The following is a 20,975-nucleotide window of genomic DNA, read 5'->3' as shown; positions in this document are numbered from 1 at the left end:
ATGGTATCCATCAGCCATTTGCCGCTACTTCTTTCGAGACAACGTCCACGGGGCCAACTGTCAACGTTCAGAAAGCTGGGGGAGCTCAGCCCTCTTGCCCTCGACCCGGTTCTTGCACCCCTGCTTGTGAACGATTCACGTGCAATAGAGCTCTCCACCGGTCTGCAAGCTGGAATCGCTGTGACGCATCAGCAGTGGCGGCTCTGCCGTTGGAGCTCTGTGTCGCACTCGAATAGCTGATGATAGGTATGTGCAGCTAAACGCCTCGAGGTATGTTTCAAGGATCGTTAATGCGGTCAGCACGATTTACCATGAAGACCGCACATAGTTTCCGCCTCGTCATCACACCATGCAACTCTGGAACGCTCGGCAACAATCCCGTTGGCCGGCGTGGAGCCGGTGGGCGAATAAATTAATAATTTCGAGCAGTCGATTTCAAGCGAGCCCAGACTGCTGGCTGTATATTCACTGCTGTCCTGTCGCAGCCGAGCGCAGCAGCATCAGCGGGCTCGTCGGACCGCACTCGCAGCGACACTGTCCCGGTACCTGCTGGGCTGCTACGTCAGCGACACTGGCTCGGTACCTGCTGGGCTGCTACGTCAGCGACACTGTCCCGGTACCCGCTGGGCTGCTACGTCAGCGACACTGTCCCGGTACCTGCTGGGCTGCTACGTCAGCGACGCTGTCCCGGTACCTGCTGGGCTGCTACGTCAGCGACACTGTCCCGGTACCTGCTGGGCTGCTACGTCAGCGACACTGGTTCGGTACCCGCTGGGCTGCTACGTCAGCGACACTGGCTCGGTACCTGCTGGGCTGCTACGTCAGCGACACTGTCCCGGTACCTGCTGGGCTGCTACGTCAGCGACACTGTCCCGGTACCTGCTGGGCTGCTACGTCAGCGACACTGGCTCGGTACCTGCTGGGCTGCTACGTCAGCGACACTGTCCCGGTACCTGCTGGGCTGCTACGTCAGCGACACTGGCTCGGCACCTGCTGGGCTGCTACGTCAGCGACACTGGCTCGGTACCTGCTGGGCTGCTATGTCACCTGCGACGGCCGCGCTGACAAGTACGTCCGTATATAATCGTCGACCCGGATGGGATGGGGTGGGGGTGGGGGTGGGGGTCAAACTTACCCCCACCCAGGCACGTGCTGACAATTTTTTTGCTCAGTCCATGTGGTGCACAGGAGTGATGTGACAGCACCAGTCGACGCCTACCTGTTTACGCTGCCTGGACAATACTGTTCCATGGCTCAGAGATGTCTCGGCCCAGTACTTGGCCCCTGACACCTTCGTATTCCACGCTTAGGCAGTGTGAAAGGGCTTGACACCGGTGACCTTGCCATTCTTTTGGCGAAGAGTACCCCGAGCGGCTCTAAACGGACCTAGTCCTGCCCGCAGCCCACCACGTGACGTTTCAAACCCCGGCGAGAGTATCACAGAAAACGGACCTAGTCCTGCCCGCAGCCCACCACGTGACGTTTCAAACCCCGGCGAGAGTATCACAGAAAACGGACCTAGTCCTGCCCGCAGCCCACCACGTGACGTTTCAAACCCCGGCGAGAGTATCACAGAAAACGGACCTAGTCCTGCCCGCAGCCCACCACGTGACGTTTCAAACCCCGGCGAGAGTATCACAGACGATGCGAAAAACATAAAAATAGGTCACTTCCGAAAACAAGCCTTTTACCAAGGCGCAGATAGGACTTTGCCAAGGGGAGGGGAGGGGGGGGGGGGGTCAGTGGAAAGCTGTCACGCCGATATTGAACTTCATGTCACGAGCTATCTATGGCGAACAATAAAACGCGTGCTTGAGACTCCCGGTGTCCGGAAAAACAGTCGACTTGCGGTCTGCCGAACGCCCTTCCGTCGACTGGCATATGACGACTTGCATATTGGCGACATTTAAAATGTGGATATGCCAAAAAGTCGAATCAACAAAATGGCGAACTGCATAATGGCGGCAGGGAAGTTGGCGACATGCCAAAATGGCGAACTGCTAATTGATGAACTGAAAAATGGCGACATACCAGCAAGTCGACATGCCGAAATGACGAACGGCTAAATGACGAATTGTCCAATCGCGACATGTAAAAAGTTCGATGTGCAACACTGGTGAACGCTTAAATGGCGTTGACCTGCTTACGAGTCATGTTTGCATAAAAGGTGACAAGGTATAATGGCGACATGCTAAAACGACGAAAAGCTAAATGACGACATAACAAGCGGCAAGCTCAAGTAGGACCAACAAAAACATAAGGTTCTCCAAGGCATGTATGAAATGGTTAATTTTATTCGAACTTTTATGGCAGCTGCGTAAAGTACCTACGACTATAATTACTGGCCAGCTGGTCCCGTTCCCTTCCTTGTGCGGGCACAGAAGAGAGAGAGCGACTGATGTTTTGTTTGTATTTCGAACTCGCAGACCCGCAGACACATATCATAAATCTCTTGACAAAATATTTTCACGACGTCAGTATTTGCGGTGTCCGAACAAATAGCTGACTGCCAGTTTGCCGGATGCATATCGTTGGCTGTCAATTAACGCCATGTAAAAAAGCCAACGTGCCAAAACTCCAATCGGCCAACTGACAATTGCAAAACGGCGACATGAAATAATGGCGACACACCAAAAATCCAAAAGGTGACAGGACTAACTGCAAAAAGATCCACATGCCAAAAATTCGAGAAACCAAAATTACATCCCCCTCCGTCCCCGCCTGTCAGGGTGAGTGTGTTGTTCAGAGAGAGATAGCCGACTGATGTTAAGTTATTAACGAATTTCAATGCAATTTACGTTTTGGAGCACAGCGAAATGCGCCTACCAGACAACACATGTCCCGCCAGGCTTGGAGCATGCCTAACGCACGGTGGATAGTTTGATGACGATTGAGATGGGGCTCGAAGCGCATGCGTGATTTTCGTAAAGGGACATGGTCTCGAGGAGGCCCGCATACTGGACGTCATCCCCAGTGCTACCTGCCACTGGTACGAATTTGGTCATGTCTTCTGCTGTCCTGGCTATCGAGGTCCTTTGTTGTCTTTTTTTGCGGTCGAGGAAACCAAATCCACCAATAAATCGAGTTTCAATGTAAGGCTCTGGCAAGTTCCGAGGGTGGAAGACAGCTCCTGTTGTGGTTGAGCTATCCTGTTGTCTATAATTGGGCGTTTTGGTTGCGTGCATGATATTGAAAATTGCGGTGATGAACAAGGTTTTCGGTGGTAGCCTGATTCCTGATGACGCTACTTAGCATGAACTTCAGTACCATTTTAGGTCATATGATATCGCATTACGCTGCTGGCGATAATTTTACCACCAGAAATGCAGTCGGCGACAAAAAGTATGCTTTTACCACCCCTGAAATGGCTAGTTAGCAAATACGCTCCTCATTACGTCATCGTGCGATTACGTCATGGAGCGGTTTTATGGCGTCAGAGTTGCTGCCAGACTGGCCGCGTCATAATAACCATCGTATTCTACGGACTGACTCATTTGTAGCATTTCAGCTCGCCGACGGGTGGTTTGGAAAAAGTTGTGTGTGGAATGAACCAAATATTGTTATTTGTCGACGGTTTGGCCTTTTCTCAACTTGATGTTTTCTTATATTTATCCATGATGCCACGTTTTTCTACTCATACGTCTCCAAGATACCACGTTTTTCTACTCATATTTCTCCATGATACCACATTTTTCTACTTGCACTTACTTTCGCAGCCAAGCCGCTATTCTCGAGTTATTAACTCCCAGGTACATTTTTGTCGCAACTAGTAGAACTGCCAAACGTCTAAATATTGTTCAAAACTTAACCGCTTCCAGCTGGCTGAAAGCCAACCGCTGTTCGTTGATGCGACCATCCATGCCGACATAGTTCAGACACGAAAAAGTCAATGGTCACACTTTCTTGACCTTGAAAACCGTGTGACCGTTGAGGAAGCGGAATTTGTGTGAAGTTTCTACTGCGTCATATCTAGATGACTTCGAAATGGGCGGCGCAACATAGGCTGCACGAGTTCGCCACTCCCAGTTCAGAGACGAGAGGATTTCAAGTTATAAGAAGGACATAAGTGTGAACTGCACGTCATGATCGTAAAGATGGTTAATTTTGGTTGAAAACCCCATACAAATGTGAAACAGTCGCTTTGAGTATCTTGTTTGAATAAGTGGCCACATAGGAAAATGACCACATGCAAAAATGACAAAAATGAAATAGCGTCATAAAAAACGATTATCATTTTAAGAAACCTGCCACCTAGCTTATATGCTAGGCGCGAAGGCTATAATCTGTCGATGGTGAGATGGGGTGAGAAATTTGCATACAGGTGTGCAGTTTCCCGTTAAGTTGTGAGGATTCAGCCCCCCTTCCCATAAGGGCCACTGGACGCTGCGATCTTCGACATTTTGATGGCTCCCTACACAGCAAACAACGTCCAGTCAGCCATCCAGCATTGTGACATGTCCACGATTTTCAAGACACCATTCACCAGGATCAGATTTAAATATCGTCCTTTTGCGGTTCGCCTTTCTGCCGTTTGTTTTCATGGCACATCAGTATTTTACTACGTCACTTTTTTGCAGTTCGCTATTCTGCCTTTCGCCATCATGACACATCAGTATTTTGTTATGCCGTTTTTTGCATTCGTCATTCAGCCATTCGGCGACGTTGCATGTCGCCGTTTTTCAATGTCGCCATTTTGCAGCTCGCCATAAAGCTTATTGCCATTCTATCATGTGGATTTTTTCACAATTCAGGTTTTTGCACCTAGGCATTTAGCCGCTTTGAGTTTTCACTGCGTCGACTTTTTTACATGTCGCCATTCCGCATTCGCCTTTCAGTATTCGACGAAAAAGTCGCCAAATGGGATTTTCGACTTTTTGTCCTAGAAGCGAGACTGCACCCTTGACTGCGCCTATACTTTGGTCTCCACATCTGCCCATCTCATTGGACTCCATCTGACGACTTGTCGATGACACGTGACGTCAGTCTTTCGTCATCCCCAAGATACGTAACTGACACCATAGCTGGTCGCCGCAGCGTTGCACAACCTTACGGCCTCCGTGTCTTAAGGTACCACAGTGCCGCGCCGCGCTGGAACGTCTGCCTCGGGCACGTCTGGGACGCACAGCCTGACAGCGCCTGTAACGGCGAAGTTGTCGTTGGCATGGCCCATTCGATTCGATGCCTATCAATTTCGAATATTCGAGAAACAGCTCAAGCCTAGTTTCACTCACGCACGCCTAGATGGCTCTGGTGTCAAGGCGCCTTGGCCATATGCTGTACCGTCTGGCATTAGTCGCCGAAGGCACTCGATGCGCTCGAAGGCAACGTACAACACGCGTGCGTACAACATCGATTCCCTCTATAATAGGCCACCCGCGACCCGTTTTCATCAAACGACGCGCCAAGCCCGACATCCCGAATTTCCGCTGCTTCGTACCACAGCACTCGAACCTGACATTCCCGTACAACTTTCCTCCTCCCATAAGGCCAGGCCAGACACGTGTGCTGGCGTCTACACACAGCCCCGTCACAGCTCCTCCCAGATGCAGCAGCAGCCACGTGGTCGGCGTGTGGCGGAAATTCCTCCCCAATGACCAATCACACTTCCCGGCGCGGTCAGCGCGTCGCCCGCCGCCGACCGGTTCCTGGCGTGACGTCACGAGGTACAACACCCAAATACTTTTGTCAAGGCCGCGGCCGGCGCCGGAACGTCGTAGTTAGCCGCGCGCCCGGCCGGCCGCCGCCGCCTCAGATGCGTACCGCCGGCCGGCCGGGCGGCGACTTTTTGCGACACACGGCGTGGGGCGGCTGTTTTTGTGGCCCGTCTGCGCGGCCGCGGCGCCGTGTCGTAAGCGCGCACGACAGGGCGCCCCCGTCTGATATGATCCGGGCCGATGGCATGACCTGTGTCGCCCCTCGCCCAGCCTGGCGCGGTCTGCGCCGCCGCGTCTGCTGGCCGGCCCGAGTCGGCGCGCAGGTCAGCGCGCGTGGTGTTTGTCCTGCCACGTGTATTTTCCGAACACTATTACGTGGCCAACGTGTGCTTACAAACATAGTGCAACGCCATGGGAAAAAGCAGTTAGTGAATTATTTGCATTCACCTCTTAAAGCCCTGCTGGAAAATTATGTCAGTGGCTTAGAAATGTAGCTCAGTAGCTCAGAAATGACTCAGCATTACTCACCTAGCTCAGAACATAGCTCATAATATACTCACATAGCTCAGAAATGTGCGCGGCGGGGGGGGGGGGCGCTTCAGCATACACCAGGCATTCTTCCTCCCACATCGGCATCGGAAGGCATCAGACCCTCTGCATCGATGCACCAGCAGTTCGTCTTCCCAGGAACGGAATGATTTAAAAGTCAAACGTGATCTACTGGTAGGGGTCAAGGTCTCCTACCGTATAAGCGTTCGAAACTTCGCATCAAGCCGACACTACCACGAGAGAAGACATGACCTAACACGTAATGAAACTTACGCGATGGCCAGGAACACAGCAGGAATTCTCCTTCCGATGTCGCATGACTTTGGTCAGCCAATTTGGTCTCCTCAAAATGTAAGTGATTTAATGGTCAAACGCAATGTGTCCGCACGGTTTAGGGACTCTGCATTGAGTCATAGCCTTCCGGTCATGTTAACAAAACTGTGAAGAGCGACACATGACACCGCATGTGACACTTGACGACCAGTGACAGATCAATGACGACTGGGCACAGGCAGCAGAGATCCGTCTGTCCGCCCAACAGTGGCATGCCACGTCTGGAAGAGTCGCACCGCGGGCGTCGCGCTGGGCCCGCAGCGGCGCCGGCGATGTGCTGCCGTCGTGAAGACCGCGGCCGGTGATCGGCGTCGTCGGTCCGGCCCCTGTGCGTTTAGAGCTTCGCACTCACGCACACAACCTTTACGGCTCGACCACACAACGCGGCTTTGTTCTGGCAGCGAGGCGATGAGCTGAAACAGTAGCGAACGCGCGAACTATACGTGCAGCACTGGTCCCCAGAGACCGCTTTCTTGAGCGGCTGCCGCCGTCGTGTCCCTCGCCCGCCGGACCAGCCGTCAGGGAAGCTGACCCGAGCTAGTAAGCTGGCAGTGACTCACCGGTGTCGCATCGCAACGGTAGGGAAAGGGACCACAATCCGAACCCTTGACGCAGCGAGTAAGTGGCTCGGCTGATTTGGACGGTCGGTAGTCAGCGTCACGGTTTGAGAGCCCCATCCGTTCTACGCGGGCATTTCTACAGCCCGCCGACTTCGGTCCCGAGAGCGCACTCAGCCAGCGGGGACGTGACACGCTGTTCACTCCCCCGGCCACGCGACAAGCTTCCAGCGTCCCCAGCGCTCCAGCAGCTCGGCAAATTCGAGTGCTGTAGCCGGCAGCATCCGAGATTGCCATCGCGCCTTGCCGCCTTCCGAAGGCGCGGCGAACACCAATGGATAACACCGAGGCAGAGAAAGCTGCACAACACATCTTCGCTGGAGATCAACTCGTGGCAGCAAGGGTGATCCCAGCGTGTGTGTCCCAGCAACGGACGCGGCAAGATTGTTCCGTTAAGGCTGACCGGAACACATGCACTGCAAAACCACATAAGAGCATGCTACTTATGCCTCGGTGGCTTCCGCACATGTAACTGTGTTCAACGACGAGTATTCCTAATTCCTTTGCATTATGATGGAACGAAAAAGCTGGGTGCGGGCGCAGCTTGGGAATGCAATGCCGGGAAAACCTTATGTGCCACAGATATCGCGATGGTAAGTACGTGCATACCTCAATGGCGAGATGATAAAACCTTATGTGCCACAGCTATCGGGATGGTAAGGACGTGCATACCTCAATGGCGAGATGATAAAACCTTATGTGCCACAGCTATCGGGATGGTAAGGACGTGCATACCTCAATGGCGAAATGGTACAACCTTATGTGCCACAGCTATCGGGATGGTAAGGACGTGCATATCTCAATGGCGAAATGGTACAGCCTTATGTGCCACAGCTATCGGGATGGTAAGGACGTGCATACCTCAATGGCGAGATGATACAACCTTATGTGCCACAGCTATCGGGATGGTAAGGACGTGCATACCTCAATGGCGAGATGATAAAACCTTATGTGCCACAGCTATCGGGATGGTAAGGACGTGCATATCTCAATGGCGAAATGATACGAGTGGCTAATTTTCCAAGGCAGATGGTACCACTGTTTTAACATCTGTCCTACCACGTTCTCCACTGATGGAGGCAGCAAGGCAACGATGAGCAGTACATCGTGGTCACAGCGTTGAAATAAGGTGTTTTCCGGCTCAGAAGGAAGACCATGATTTATTGGAATCCATGCATCTGCATTGGCGTTGGGTGGGAGAAGGAGCAGGTATGGAGCGAGGACAACATGCGAAGCGACTACAGGCTTGTCTAGACTTGAGCAGCTAACTTCGATTCCAGCTTCAATTTGACTGTAGACTAAAGAACAAGTGTGTGGCACGGATGCAGATATTGGTAATGGATATGCTTAAAAGACAACACAGACCGTGATCGCCACGCATGCTACAACTTGGCAATTTCGGCTAGGATTAGCGTCTCCTTGCAGTTTAGTCCAGGCAAACTAGACAGCACATATGCACCTCCGGACACAATTTTATTTCACCGTTTGATCATAACAAAATGCACACGATGATAATTCGATGTAGAAACTGACACAGAGCGTACAAAACGGCCCGATCCAATGCATGGGCGCAGACGGCAACAGCTCTCAACGCATTTGCCCGGCGGGGGTCCGACCAACCGGTCAACAACACTTACAAGCTAGCGAGCGTCGCTTCGCAATTACCTGATCACTACCCGGTTCTCGTAAGCAACTGAGTCCTTTGCCTCGCCTCTGCCGCTCCTGCCAACAGCCCCCGTTTAAATGAGCCCCTCTCGAGCTCTGAATGGGTTCGTTGCAACGCAACCGATTGCCACGGTGGTCCTTTCCAAAGTCGCACGAACGGTGCACCGGGACGCGGCAAAGAGAGTCCACTCGTAAATGCGGTGGCTTAAGACGTCCATCCCGGGTAGACACGCCGACTTTGCTGCACATATCGTATACCCTGATACACATTCAAGCAAAAGTGCGTTTTGAAGCGGTTGGTAGAGAGATACGAGCCCGAAAGTTCCCCGAACAAAATCAGTTCACACCTACCCAATCCAGGCCCGACCTACGTCAAAAGGCCTTCGCCACACTAAATTGGCATACCTGAGATGAGCCAGGCTCACAGTCAGACACGAAAGGTCCTGAACATCTCCTAGCTCGTGGAAACTCCACTTATTCTATCCACTATGGACGATGTCTCATCTTGAAGTAAAGCGTTTCTTTTGTCAGTGGCTGAATTTCGGACAGTGTATGTGTCAAAGCACGATAGGCACTTGATCTCCCAACAAAGGGACGTGATACGCTTCGCGTCAGTCTTGAGCACAAGTCGAAATCGTCATTAATCCGAGAACATCACATTCCAGTCTTGTTGACTGCGACACGGTCCGAACACATTCCTCGAATCAGCCAGCGCTTTTTCTAAATCCGGCACGCGACGCACCATAAAATTGCAAACAAAGACCTCTCCACAGCACGCCGAGCAACCCAGCGCCAGTTCGTTACGTCACAGAAAACAGCACCGATCATAACTTAAAACAGACACTCCAGACGCATCCGCCAATTAATCGGAGCCACCTACGCACCTGCCTAGCTTCCAGCTTGTTCTCTACCCCTACTCGCTCGCCGCACGGCGGCCCGTGCCGCCGCCCCGAGGCACGCCGCGGCGCGCCGGCCAGCGCTGCGGCCGGCCCGACCGGCCGCTGGCGCCCGGCAGAAAGGCCGCGGTGTAACAGGTACTGGGGTATTGCGTAGTTGTGGGGCCGGCCGGCGTCGCTCGGCCGCCGAACAACACAGACGGCGCCCGGCCACCACACTGGTAACATGCGCGCTCGACCCACAGACCCCGGCGTGGGGCGGGTCGGCACTCTCCCCGAGGCGCCGAAGCTGCAGAAGGTCGGCCAATCGCCGTGGGCGACGCGCGACACGTGACAATCGCAGGGCCAATCGACGCGTGAGACCGCCGGGCCGGGCTTTACACGAGGTGACATGGCACAACACGATGACGATGCAATTTTTGATTCGGCTAAGGTCGACAGACAGGCAATCCCAACTATCCAACTGGCCTTGGGCACATCTTGGCGCTCACTGGTTCCGGAATGTGCCGAGTGTTCGTTTTGAGGCCTAGAGAGCAGTTTCAGCGCCGCGCCAACCAATGACAGGTCGCGGAGCGGTTTTCACTGGCCAAACGAAAACTATACTAGGGAAAAGGTCTGCAGCGACTCGAAAATCATGCAACCAACAACACAACCTACCGTTTCTCCGGTTTCTGCTGCTTGCAGCCGGCTCCTGCCTCCGCTACTTGACGCGACTAGAAACAATCCGCCCAGAATTTAGCAGCTCGTGGAAAGACGCGTCACGGTCAGCGTTCACGCCGCCGCCGCTGCCGCCGTCACCACCTCGGTCGTAGCACACTGGGGGCGTTGGGCGTCGGGGCGTCCCCGCGTGGCACTCGCGACGCACGACGCGTCCGCCCCCACGGGCGGCTAGGCCGGCGCGGGGGTCGGCGTCACGTGACGGCGCGAGGCGCGTCGTCACGGCGGTCCGAAGTAGCGGAATTGTGGCAAGTGGCTAGGAGGGAAGTGGTCCGGCGAAGGCGTGCGCGGCCGCTCGAGGCACGGCTCGGCCGGCGGACTCGCCTCGCTCACTGCCGCCGCTGCCGCCGCCGTCGTCGTCGTCTGCATCAGCGACGACAGGTCCTTGCCGCCAACGGGCAGACGCGGCGACCTGGCGAGGTGCGGCACCGGCCGTGCCGGCCCAGCCAGCGCGAACATCTCGGCAGGGTGCTCGGCCTGGCGCGCGTGCGGCAAGAAGAACATCTCTGTCGCAGCGTACATGTCCGAGCGCAGCATGGCGCTCAGGTCGGGCGTGTGGAGGAGATCCGGCAACACTTCGGGCGGCTCGAAGTTGGGCAGTGTGACCGGTTCGGGGATGTCCATGTCGGGCAGCGGCTGCTGGAACTGCGTCACCGGCGGCCGGAACACACCGGCGCCGCCGTCACCACCGGCGCCGCCGCAACCGCCGCTGCCGCCCTCCTCCGGGTAAAACGGCTCGGCGCCGGGCGAGAAGACGGGCCCGGCGACGCTGGCGGCGGCCGCGGCGGCCGGCGAGCCGGGCGTGCCGGGCGCCGCCTCCGGCTCCGTCTTGACCCGGCCGCGCCGCAGCGACGCACCCTGGCCTGTCGAGTGGCTCTTCTTCATGTGGCGCACCAGGTGGTCCTTGCGGCCGAACTTTTGCGGACACAGATCGCACACGAAGTCGCGGCTACCCGTGTGCACCACCAGGTGTCGCTTCACGTCCTTGCGAGTGAAGAAGCGCTTCTTACACACGTCACACTGGAACTTCTTGTCCTGCGCGCTCTTCACCGTTCGCGAGCCGGCGTGAGTCTTCAGGTGGAAGATGATGTCCTCCTTGGCCTGGAAGGTGATACCACAGAGCGTACACATGAGGTTGCCGTCCTCGGCCTCGTGCAGCGCCACGTGCTTCTTCAGACCCGTGCTGGACGTGTACTCCTTGCCGCACGACGGCCGCGGACAATGGAACATCTGCTTGTTCGGGTTGTGCGTTTCCATGTGATTCTTGAGGTGGTCCTTGCGGTAGAAGCCCTTGCTACACTCGGTGCACTTAAACTGGCGCTCCTTGCTGTGCGTCAGAACATGACGCATCAGCTTGAACTTTGAGGAGAAGCTCTTGTCGCAGCGTTGGCAGACGTACGGCCGCTCGCCCGTGTGCGAGTACTGGTGCTGGGCGAGCTTGCCTGGGCTGGAGAAGCTCTTGCTGCAGGTGACGCAGCGGTTGGCCCGCTTGCGGCGAGTGGCGGCGACGCGTCGGGTGGGCCGCGACGGCCCGGGCACGGCCAGAGCCTCGCTGCTGGCCGGGGCCGACGACGATGGCACGGCCGGCGCAGGCGGCGGCGGCAGGGCGCTCCCACTATCAGCTGGAGCTGCAACACAGGCGGCGGTCAGCCGAGCGCGGCGCCGGGCACACGTTCGCGCCGGCGCCCGGCGTTAGCGGCTCTGAGCGGGCGCGCGCCGCGGCCGACCGGCCGGCCAAGCCGCGCCGCCGGCACCTTCTCCTAACTCTGACTCACCGCGCCAGCTCTGCCGGCTGCCGCTGCGCTGCGCGGCCGGCAGAGAAGCTGGCGAGCTGGCTGGCCGGCCGTCCCGCCGCCGGCGCCGCTCGCGGCCGGCCAGCGTACGCGCCGTCGGGGGGCGCCGGCGGCGCGCGCCGTCTTTTTCCTGCGCGCGGAGCAATGACCATCGGCCGGTGTCAGACACAAGGTCAGGGCGCTCCGTCGCGGCGGCGCTGGCACGACGCCAACGCCGAACGCCGCAGTGCAATATAAGGTTCTGCGTAGTTATGAGGAGGGCGGAGCCTGTCGGGAATTCACGGGCGCAGTCTGGTTTTGCGCCAGCGGAACGCTAACTGCTGTGAGCGGGTTTGAACGGCGATCTGAGCGGGGCGAGTTCTGGGGTGGTCAATCCAGGAGAGCGCATCGCAGGCACCCGCACATGTGATTATCTGGGGATATCCACGCTTGGCACGGGACTCAAAATACTAACCGATCAAATACGCAGAAAGTGATCGCCAGGTGTCAGAGATTTCCCATTCTGAGAATTGTCATGGGAGTTAAAAGGTTTGTGGTTCATTGTTTCCCTGCACAAAGTGCACACAGCTCCACCATGCAGCGTACCACCATTCATCGGCCAAGTCGCACGGCACAGAATAAACACAGCCGGAGAACGCACATCCAGCTCGGATTTGTCACCCACCGGCGCTGGCCGGTGTTGAAGGTCGTGGCCAGTGTCTGGCGTCCAGTCGGGGAGACTGCGCGGGCGTGCTCAGCTCGAGACGTCGCGCTCGCCGAGCTCGAGGTCATGACGTGCCGCGCCTCACACCGTCCCATGGCTAACATCGACACGGCGCTGCAGCAGGACAACTGATCGAACAAACTTCAGTCGCCACCGTCTGATCGTGCACGTGACGAGATGAGCTGGGCTGGAATGCCTGGAGACTGACAGCCCATGCCGCCCAAATCTCCCGTAGCGATCCGTCGATAGCGCGCATCATGGCCCACTCTAGTGGGGTCGGTGCACTCTGAAGTTTCGACTCCTGCGCGACCGTCCATCGTCTCATAAGCTACAGTTTAGCTGAAGTCAGTGAAGTCAAAAGCCTTTGCCACTATAGTTATACCATAATCTGTCTAGACAAAACGGCGGCAATTTATGTTTATTAAACCTAGTTTACGCTCATAGATTCGTTTCGGCACGCTTTAAGCGTTAAAAGAGCCCTTCATACCTTCATACAGACCGTTTACCCCCATGATAATGTCACAGCCTTGGATACTTTTCTAACATTTCAGGCATTGAAAATAGCTTGTTCTTATAATGCTTTCCGTAAAAACCGATCAAACTAGTGTCATGTACATGCATCCTCATTTTACTGCAAGTAATGAGACCTTGCTGTTTGTTGGAGGTCACCAACATTGAACAGCAGTTAAAATAAAACAACAGCGCCCAAAATATAACAACAAAGTTAGACCCGTGAAATAATTCAATACAAATGGTGCTTCTCAGTATTAGTTGGGTCGGATAAAGATACCTATGCCTATACATTAAAGAAAGTATGCCACCTTGTTTGTATTTCACTCCGATCACTCATTGTCAGATCGGACGCGTCCGAGATCATCGGTAATGCTACTTTTCCCAAAATCATTCTGAATAGTCCAAGTTTTTACTTGAAACAGCCGTTCCTGTGGGAGAAATCTTATTGGACTCTCTGCTTTCCACTATGAAAGTACTACCTTTAATTTCCCTTGCTTTCTTCAACGTGCCTGTACGGTAATGTTTGCAACGCATCAATTTGTCTAAATGCTCGTGTAATAAATTGTACGGAAGCTTGAGTAATGTTTAGAGAAAACAAGCATGCATACATGAGGCAATGATCTCGCTAATTCAGCTGCGTGTTATACTATGGCTTTAATTTCTCCCATATGACGGTAATTACAGCGGCTCTTTTTGAAGCGCACGTTGGCTTTGGGAAACGGGGTGTCACATAATCTACAGTGAGGCACTGGTTCAAACTTCAACCAGTGCACTTCCCGGCGACTGCCTGTTGCCGCTGGCTGTGCCAATCACAAACGTTCATTTGTACTGACGTCATTCAAGCTAGTAGAGGTGCCCCTTGTAAGCCCGCAGGCTCACAATGTGCGCTTAAACCAACTCAAAATGGTAGCCCGTGACCGCTGACAACGGCCCATAGCAGATTCTGGCGTCGTCATGACGACGGCGGTCTCGTCAACTGCAGCTGTCGCGGACTAGTCACGCACTCTGATGCTGCCAAGAAAGCGACAAGTGTAGTGCTATTACGAAGCGTTGACAGCGCTATGTGGACTCGAAAAATATAAATTTACATCTTTATTGTACCTTGATGATGCTGCGGCGGCACCATGCAAAACTATTATTGGAAGTAAATGGCCCAGAGGTTTCACCAGAGTATCTTTTTGAAATATGCCACAAGGGTGGGGCACCCGTTTGAGGAACGTGTGAAGTACATTTTGTTTGGGAATGGGCTGAGTACATATGTCGGCGTGGATTTAGACACTTCGTGATAATGGCATGATTCTCTGTGCTTTTATCTGTGGTTGGTTACGATCAGGTGACCTTGGATCCCGCAAGTCATATGGTCCTGTTCATATGAGAACGTTACTGTCAAACTACCTTCGAAGGTGTCACTTTCAAATCATCGATTTATTTATGATTTGATAGCGAATCTGACGATCACAAGTTATGCTCAACTTGGGACTTTTTATCGCCACGCCATGTAATCATACATGCACAAACAGCCCTCACGCGCCAAAACATATATCGACGTACATATCGGTGGCAGATATGTATCGTGGAAAACAAGACATGGGAACTACTGCGCAAAAGCCAGCGTAATGCGTCCAGTGCATGCTGGCTAGACATGCGCGGACGCTGATAAATAGTTTGGCTCAGGGCTTGCACTCGCCAGAGATTGACGGCTTGTGGTGTATCCGTGGAGGGGGTTCGACTCCGCTGCTGCCTGATAGGGTACCAAATTTCTGACCTTTACGAGTCGTGGAGCCTTCTGCGCAGTCGTCTGCATGCCAGTGCCGTCCTCGGTGGCTCTGGTGGATAGCAAGGATACGTCCGACCGACCCTTAACGGGACCTCGGATACCTTGTCAACGGGCCGTCTCGTCGATGATACAATGCACGCGAACGCAATCGCAAAAATGCTACAACTTCGTTAACAGTGAGCCACTCGAGCGTTTTACGGTAGGGATCCTCCAACAGCGGGTGTGTGCTCTGTTTGCGATCCTGGCAGCAGACCCAGCAGACCCAGCGGTTCCGCTCACGTGGCTCAGCTGGAGAGCCGTTGAGGGGGTCCCTGACGGCGAGTAGTACCTAATGTAACGGAAAACGTTCGCCTCTGCTACAGATTGCATCGCGAATCTCGTAGGCGTGTGCTTCCGCTTGTTGGTGGCCCGAGGAGACCGAAGCAGCTCTGAACCCTGTTTGATGCCAACTGAGGCTCTTGTCAAAGTGAACTCCTCAGATTTTGACGCAATCTTATTTGAATAGCCGTGTATCTCCGATAGTGAGACGCACACCAGAGGCTATCGTGTATGAGGGTAAAATATGAAACAAGCGCACGACCACACCATTGAAGGATTCTTGCTGGAGCTAATTATGGTTGGTGCTTCTCTAGCGCAGTCCCACGCTCATGCCTCTCTTAGAAATATAAACTTGGCGAAAATGTTATGGCTTGAAAAGCGAACGATGAAAAAAACAAACAAAAAGCATCGCACGATTCAAAACATGTTTCGTCCTTCCACCTATGAAACTGAATGAAACTTGAGGACTGATTCCGCTGAGTGTTGACCAAAGCTTTGATTGATTGGTCATCAACGGGTGCATAGAAACTGATAACGAATGAAGCCATGAAGAGAAAATACATGGCATGTAATGTGAGTAGCGCAGTGGCACAACAGCCATCAGACACCGAGGCAGGAAGGATATTCAGCAAAAGGGGTATAGTGAAGTGGTCGGCAACCACCGCTTCCACACGAGCACATATTTGATGAGCCTTGTTTAGAACTTCATAGCACTACACAGCGAAGTATCCCATCACACTTTTGCCGTAAAATTGATTGCATGGTTTTGATGAAATCTTGAAAACAGCCCACGCCCGACGGTGCTTACACAAATAATGCACATGTAAAATGAAACCGACGTGCAGGAGGAGGGCGGCCGAGGCGAAATATCCGGGGAGAAAAGGACTAGTGATAGGCCGTTTGCGAGGCTGCGAACAGACATATAATATGTATAGGCACAGCAGACAGCCGTGTCGTGTTGTCGTGCTGCCGCTGCATTGATACGATGATATGTTTTTCTATCAGTTTGGAAATCTTGTTGAATTCCTAATGTTCTTTTTCATTCCCAGCTTATTGTTCACACCTGTTTGGAAAAATCGAAATGCAAAGACCTGATGTCAATCGGATCCCACAGGTCCGTATGAGTTCCGAACGTCAGCTCTTCCCCCGATGACCTAGGTCACGACAATCTAGGTCACGCATGACCACCACCCTTTCCAATGCTCCCCTCCTTTTAACAGGCGTTCACCATTAGCGAGCGGCGCAGCGTGAGGAAGTCACATTCTACATTTTCAGGGGTTGGGTGCTTTTTCCTATGCGTGAGAACACCCACAGCAGCCAATCTAGTAGTAGTAATATCGCTGGAGTGCAGCCGCCGACGGTAAACTCTCTTCGGATTTGCCGAATGTCACCGGAATCCAAGGTGAATGCAGACGTTCTACCACTTGCTGATTCCTTCACGTGAAATATACAATCTCATGCCACGCAAACGCTTCGCCTCATACGCACAATGATGTTCTGAAAATACGTACAAGCCACATACGATCAAAGAGATTGCTCCACATTTGCATCGGATTTTGAAGTGAGATGGCCCGTTACGCGACTTACGCGAAGCTTACGCCAATTCAAACGGGACTTTTTAAAAATACCCTTTGACCCTTTTGGTTTTCTGAGCCTGAAGTGAATTTGTGCACAGCAGTGAGTGAAGACCACCTCAAGGTCACCCTTAGATGCATGTCCTTATTTTACGTCATGCGAGGAAATTCTTTTTACAATCGTTCAACTACCTGACACTGCAACTTTCTGTCAAGAATAGTTTCGCCCGCGGTAAAATGTTCAACATATTCTCACGTATCTGGGGGTCATTCTAGGACAGGCTGTTCATTGTCCTCGAGCAGTTCTGACGTCATAAGAATGTTACATGACGCAAACAGAGGACGACATGATAGGGACCTTCTTACTTATTACATGAGTTTTAGTACTCAGCACAACATTCTTATTCTTATTCTATTCAAAGCACTATACAGCAGAGCATCGCAGTCGTTGCAAGAATAAACTTTTTCGTCAGATTTAGCACCTGCCCCAATATCTTCAAAAGGTGACCAGTACCTCTGACACTTAGAGCAGCTGGGCTGGCTCGGCAGGCGGAAGGTGTACTGAACGTCCGCCGTGGCGCCCGCTGAGCCGGTGCAGTCTGCATACAGTACTACAGTTAGAGCAGCTGAGCTGGCACGGCAGGCGGAAAGTGTACTGAACATCCGCCGTGGAGCCCGCTGAGTCGGTGCAGTCTGCATACAATACTACACTCAGGTTCGAAGTTCACACACGGCCCGGCAGCAGTCTGCGTTGTCGATCACGATCAGCAAAAATGGCTTCAAATTGAGTCGTTCGTCCGAACGAAACGCTGACGGTCGGGCCCGTTTTAAAGGCGGTATCGCATCTTTGGGGCATATTTCAAACACACGCTCTGGTAAAACCTTAGAGCAGGTAACGTCTGATTATAACGCAGGGTAGTACTACTGCAGCGCCGTCAAGACATCGTAAGGGCATCAGTTTTAATAATTTTTAATTCAAATCACGCTATCAACGCTTTGTAACAGCACTACACTTCTTCCTTGCTGTCACGACCACCGTAATCACAACCGTTGTGGCATCTCTACCGATGCCAATCAAGGAACTTTGTGATCGTCCCAGCGAACGGCAAGGGTCTGTTACCGAGGAGCGAATAGGTTGAAGTTTGAACCAGTGCGTCACTGTGGACCGAGTGGTACTCCCATTCCCAAAGTCAAAGAAGCCCATTCCCATTTCCATTCAAAGTCCCATTCACGAAGTCTAGAAAAGAGCAGCCACGGTAAACGCTATAGGGGTTAAATCAGAGCTACAGTTTAACGTTTAGTTGAATTCGCGGGATATCAGCTTAATGTTCGTTTATTATTTTGTGTAAGCAGTGCTTCAAGTTTTCGTAACATTTATCATACACGTATTTTGAGAAATCAGTGTGTTGCAAACGTTACAGAACACACCAGTTGGTAAAACTAGGGCTAGTTAAATGCATTACTTTCATAAACGTAAGCAGGTAGTCTGGTGAGATTCTTAACACAGGAGCGGCTACGTTAGGCCGCAAATCTGAGCTATTCAGAAAGACTTCGAGAAAACTGGCATTACTGACCAAACCGTACGCGTCTCATCTAACAGTTAGTAAAAGCAAGAAAGTTAGCATACTCACTGCAATGCCTAACCGCTAAACAAAAGGAATGATGCACTTGTCTCTACCGAAACTGGCTTTAAGTCCAAGACAGGGCCGCTTTTCCGAAAGCCCCTTTTACTGACTGACCCCTATCTGCTATAGCTGTAGCTATAGCAGACTGCCATTTGTGGAGGCCAGAGTTGCTATAGTAACCAGCCAGGTATGATCAGCGACGCAAACGGTGCGGCAACGGTGTGACAGTGCACGGGCATGAAGGGGGATATCTGACCAGTCCTGCCTGGCACAGGCGGAGATCCTGGACATTATGAAGGCCAGGTGGCCTGCATGTGCCACCATCGATGATAAGTCTGCCATTCATATCAAGATGATGTACATCTAATTTTGAACGGAAACCTTGTGCCTCGAATTTATTCACAAGAGCTCGTATTATTGTACTTTAAATGGCGCTTGCGACAAATTCTTTCACCGAACGCCTCACTCTGCACGATATAAAGCATGAGCTGTTAAGCGATTTTACCCTGGCCTATCCACCTGCAGCCAAACATATGCCCAGCTACATGTTTGGAAACGCATTTTGTACTGGATTCGAGTGTTCGAGTGCTCCCATCATCACGGTACGTATTTCGAGAAACATCGCTGCTGGTATAATCGCGATCAGGCGGGGTCGATTCCGCGCACGAGGTAATGCAAGCTCCTCAGCAATGTCAAGGCCCAACCGAACCGCAGTGCGGCAAACCGGTTAGAGTCTTTCAAACATTTGTTCTGCGACTGGCACCCGACCAGCTCTCTCGTGGCGCCAGTGACATTGGAAGAGCGGAAACGTGCTGTTTACGGCTTTGGCCACGTTTTGCACCACAAATTGAATGAATGCGCTGTATCACAGTGTGATTTTGTGACCAAACTGACGTGGAAGAAGATGCTAAACTGCATTATGAACCTCTAATAAAAAACACCGGAAGATCAGCCTTCATTCCAGCGCCTCTGTGTGACGACCTCCAAAGGTGACCCACTCTTTAGCCAACACTCAGCACGTGGCATACAGTAACGAAGTGTCTTGTATTAAAAAGGCTGCGATCTGAAAACTAACGGTCATCCAGCGACACAATCCGGCAAAAATGACAAGCGCTCGCCTGGCGAGTCGGGTGGCATACCTGGGCGTTGGCTTCGATGACGGAGGCAGCAAGCTCGATCTAACATGCGCGAATATGTACGCACACACGCCGAGCCGAAAACCACCTGTGCTTACCACTTGAAATGAAAAATACAGCACAAGATCACCACAGCCCTCTAAAACAGCGCAGAGATTGAGGAGCGTCTGCCCAGTATCCCAAGACGTAAACAGAGATGTGTTTGTCAATCCGGCTGGCTTACAGATCCGATGAGCCCTTGACCAAGTCTCGCTCACGAGCAAACAAACCAGCAGCCAGCAACCGCGCGCTCGCTTTGAGGAGATTGACCTTTTCAGCTGGCTGCGTGGGGTCACGGCGCTAAGGCACGCTCACAACAGACAAGCTGGCAGACAAGGCCGCGGGCGGCGACAGAGCATGACCGAACACGGACACGGCCAACGCAAAATACGTAACGCTTGCATCAGGGATCTTAACATTCACCGTGATCGTGGTCTTACTCTATGGGCGCAACAAACAACGAATGACGAGAGCGGGGGGGGGGGGGGGGGGAAGGGGAGGGGCAAGTTCGGCATATCAGGCCAGTAGCGTCGTTGTTGCCGTGGATTCGCCATCATGTTTTTCTCTGACGTTAGATGAGCAACACCACGCACCAACGATACCACCAATGTAACTATACGAAGGTGAGGGCAATCATGGCGTAAACCGCTGTCTGGAAGACCGGGTGGGAGCTGTAGGGAAACAAACAAGATCTAAATGCATAAGGGACCATATTAATCACCATTGCTTACCCACGTGCATCCCTGGGGAATGATCTAGCTCGTGTACCTTATCCAAGACATCATCATAGCCATCACATTACAATCATTCTTACGGGGATAAATCATTGCCTTTGGGTGGAGAGACAGGGCACGCTGGAATAAAAAGCCACTCGTCTTGCATCTATTCTTCACAATCGGAAGAGCGGCAACTGTTCGATACCCCTTTTCTGAAGCAAAACACCACGAAATACCGGCAACACATTGGCCATTTGCGTGTTAGACGACAACGGATCGCCCATATCTCAATGGTTGCTCTTAAGCGTCTAAACAACGGCTGCGTTAATTGATTCAGTTTACATATAGTT

At 52.8% G+C, this 20,975-nt stretch overlaps 1 protein-coding gene across 1 annotated transcript in view; it reads right to left on the bottom strand.

The window, feature by feature from the left end:
- Positions 1-10,650: 10,650 nt before the first annotated feature.
- Positions 10,651-20,975, bottom strand: part of LOC119111027 (zinc finger protein PLAG1) — an 86,448-nt gene continuing 76,123 nt past the window's right edge. The window contains exons 3-4 of the mRNA XM_037234852.1: positions 11,242-12,059; positions 10,651-11,076 (exon numbers count right to left, since the gene is read on the bottom strand). Coding sequence (XP_037090747.1) covers positions 10,651-11,076; positions 11,242-12,059 — 1,244 coding nt within the window. The remainder of the gene's footprint in view (positions 11,077-11,241; positions 12,060-20,975) is intronic.

The sequence above is a fragment of the Pollicipes pollicipes genome, unplaced genomic scaffold, assembly GCF_011947565.3.
Source record: "Pollicipes pollicipes isolate AB1234 unplaced genomic scaffold, Ppol_2.1 Scaffold_7258;HRSCAF=8750_pilon_pilon_pilon, whole genome shotgun sequence".
Taxonomy (NCBI): Eukaryota; Metazoa; Arthropoda; class Thecostraca; order Pollicipedomorpha; family Pollicipedidae; genus Pollicipes; species Pollicipes pollicipes.
Note: the sequence above shows the minus strand (reverse complement) of the source record. Positions and strands in the feature narration are given on the sequence as shown.